General features: G+C 59.2%; 1 protein-coding gene across 1 annotated transcript in view; it reads right to left on the bottom strand.

Annotated features, from left to right (window-relative positions):
• The window catches only part of GRIN3B (glutamate receptor, ionotropic, N-methyl-D-aspartate 3B), a 12,386-nt gene extending 9,832 nt beyond the window's left edge, over positions 1-2,554 (bottom strand). The window contains exons 1-2 of the mRNA XM_011964097.1: positions 2,547-2,554; positions 1,394-2,426 (exon numbers count right to left, since the gene is read on the bottom strand). Coding sequence (XP_011819487.1) covers positions 1,394-2,426; positions 2,547-2,554 — 1,041 coding nt within the window. The remainder of the gene's footprint in view (positions 1-1,393; positions 2,427-2,546) is intronic.
• Between the last annotated feature and the right edge of the window lie 325 nt (positions 2,555-2,879).

The raw sequence follows: 2,879 nt of genomic DNA, 5'->3' as shown, positions 1-2,879 counted from the left end.
TTTTTGAGACGGAGTCCCGCTCTGTTGCCCAGGCTGGAGTGCAGTGGCTGGATCTCAGCTCACTGCAAGCTCCACCTCCTGGGTTTACGCCATTCTCCTGCCTCAGCCTCCCGAGTAGCTGGGACTACAGGCGCCTGCCACCTCGCCCGGCTAGTTTTTTGTATGTTTTAGTAGAGACGGGGTTTCACCGTGTTAGCCAGGATGGTCTCGATCTGCTGACCTTGTGATCCGCCCGTCTCGGCCTCCCAAATTGCTGGGATTACAGGCTTGAGCCACCGCACCCGGCCAGATTTACATTTTTTGTAGAGATGGGGTTTTGTAGAGATGTTACCCAGGCTGGTCTCAAACTCCTGTGCTCAAGTGATTATCCTGCCTCAGCCTCCCACAGTGCTGGATTACTGGATGAGCCACTGTACTGGGTTTTCTCATTCCTTTTCAAGGCTGAGTAATATTCCACTGTGCAAAGGACCCATGTGCTGACCCTTCAACCGCTGATGGACACTTGGTTCCCTCCCCCCATTTTTTTTGAGATGAAGTCTTGCTCTGTTATCTGGGCTGGAGTGTAGTGGGGCGATCTCGGCTCACTGCAACCTCCACCTCCCATATTCAAGCGATTCTGCCTTAGCCTCCTGAGTAGCTGGGATTACAGGTGCGTGCCACAGCACCTGGCTAAGTTTTGTATTTTTAGTAGAGAGGAGGTTTCACCATGTTGGCCAGGCTGGTCTCCTGACCTCAGGTGATCCGCTGGCCTCGGCCTCCCACAGTGCTGGGATGACAGGCATGAGCCATGGCGCCTGGCCTTACCCCACTTTTTGGCTGTGGGGATGGAGCTGTTGTGAGTTCTGTGTGTGGATAACTTCAAAACCCTACTCTCATTCTCTTGGGTATATGCCCAGAAGTGGACTCACTGGGTCAACTTCATGCTGTTTAATGTTTTGGTTATTTTTGAGAGGGAGTCTCGCTCTGTCACCCAGGCGGGAGTGCAGGGGAACGATCTCAACTCACTGCAAGCTATGACTCCCGGGTTCACGCCATTCTCCTGCCTCAGCCTCCCGAGTAGCTGGGACTACAGGCGCCCACCACCATGCTCAGCTAATTCTTTGCATTTTTTAGTAAAGATGGGATTTCACCATGTTGGCCAGGCTGGTCTCGAACTCCTGACCTCAGGTGATCTGCCTGCCTTGGTCTCACAAAGTGCTGGGAGCACAGGCGTGAGCCACCGTGCCCAGCCATTTTTCTTTAAATAAATTAATTAATTGATTAAATGTCTCTTGGGACAGAGTTGGCCTAGTGGACATCCTCCATGCCCAGCTGACCACCCCTGCCCCATGCAGCCCAACCTGGCACCCCCGCTAGCCCCCTGAGGCCACCCCAGCCCCCCGAGGCCGCCCACCTTGGGGTCGTGGATCCCCGACAGCTCCTCGAAGGTCTTGTCCCCGACCATGACGGCAGCCAGGTTGGCCGTGTAGCTGGACAGCACCAGCAGGCAGAAGATGGCCCAGAGATTCATGAGCAGGCGGCCCGTGGGGCACTTGGGCGTCTTGCTGGACACGGTGCGTCCAAAGAGGATGGCGTAGCAGAGGTTGAGGGCTGAGGAGTAGGAGAAGACGGTGCTGCGGTTGCGGCCACGCGGCGTGAGGCCGTAGGGGCTGCACCACTCGTATAGGGTGAGGAAGAGTGCGGTGAGGTGCAGGGCCGCAAAGACGCCCAGCCACATGGACCAGTGTAGGGGCCACATAAAGGCACCGATGGGTGAGGCCGTGTCCCGTGCCCGCACCATGATGCCCAGGCTGGTGGAGAAGAAGGGGCTGGTAAAGTCCACCACCTGTGAGCGGGCGGAGTTGATGCTGAAGCTGGTGACCGCCATGTGGGCCCGGCCGGCCAGCAGGTCCCCGACCAGGCCGGTCCAGCGGCCGTTCCGCAGGGCACCGTACTTGCCGTCCCCCACGATGTACAGCTCGAAGTCGAAGGGCGCGTCCTCTGCCAGCCGCTCCAGCAGGTCAATGCAGTAGCCGTAGCAGCACTTGCGTAGGGCGCGGGGCACTGAGCCGTTGGCCAGCGCGGCGAACAGTGCGTCCAGGGTGGCCGAGTCGTTGGTGCTGGGGTCCAGGCACAGCTGCCCTGCGGGGCACTGCCCGTCTTCGTCCGGATCACGGGCAAACACAAATGGGTGTTCCACCAGGGTTACCACACGCAGCCTGGGCCGGGCCTGGGCACCCAGCGGGGGTGGGGGCCTTGCAGCAGCACCTCCTGGTTCCAAGTCCAGCTGGCCGTCCCGCCAGCTGCCCACCGTGGCCCAGGCCGGGGCGCCCCGTGGGTCCCGGCGCAGGCTCCACACCTTAAAGTGACGAGACATGTGTACCTGGGAGCTGCCTGTCACCCACACGGGGCCTGTGTGGCCCTGGAAGGACGTGTTGGCCAGGAACCTAGGGATAGGGCAGGGGGGGATGTCAGGTATCAAAGTTCAGACCCCTTCATCCCCTCACCCCTGCCCAGCACATGCCCAATTCCCACTGGGCACCCCTGTCCATATCATGAGGACAAACGTGGACATTCCTGGTGTACCCAAGCCTAACCCTTTGATGCCAGGGCATCCATGCCCAGATGCTGTGGCTCTACCCCCACCCCACATACGCCACACCTGAAGTCAGTGACGGACACATAAGCGCCCAGCTGGGGTCACCTGCTTCCAGGAGTTGTTTGTTCTCAGGAACTCCCCCAGGGCTTGGTCAGAGACCCGTTGCCTCCCTCCTAGTTCAGCTCGTTCTCTCCCTGAGACAGTTCCCCAGGTGGGCACTGCTTCTGTGGACCTAAGACATCTATCAGCAAAGCATCCTGACTGTGTGTGTTTGAGATAGGGTCTCTGTCGCCCAGGCTGG

This window comes from Colobus angolensis, unplaced genomic scaffold (genome assembly GCF_000951035.1).
Source record: "Colobus angolensis palliatus isolate OR3802 unplaced genomic scaffold, Cang.pa_1.0 Scaffold64, whole genome shotgun sequence".
NCBI classification, from domain to species: Eukaryota; Metazoa; Chordata; class Mammalia; order Primates; family Cercopithecidae; genus Colobus; species Colobus angolensis.
This window is presented reverse-complemented; position numbering and strand designations above follow the sequence as displayed.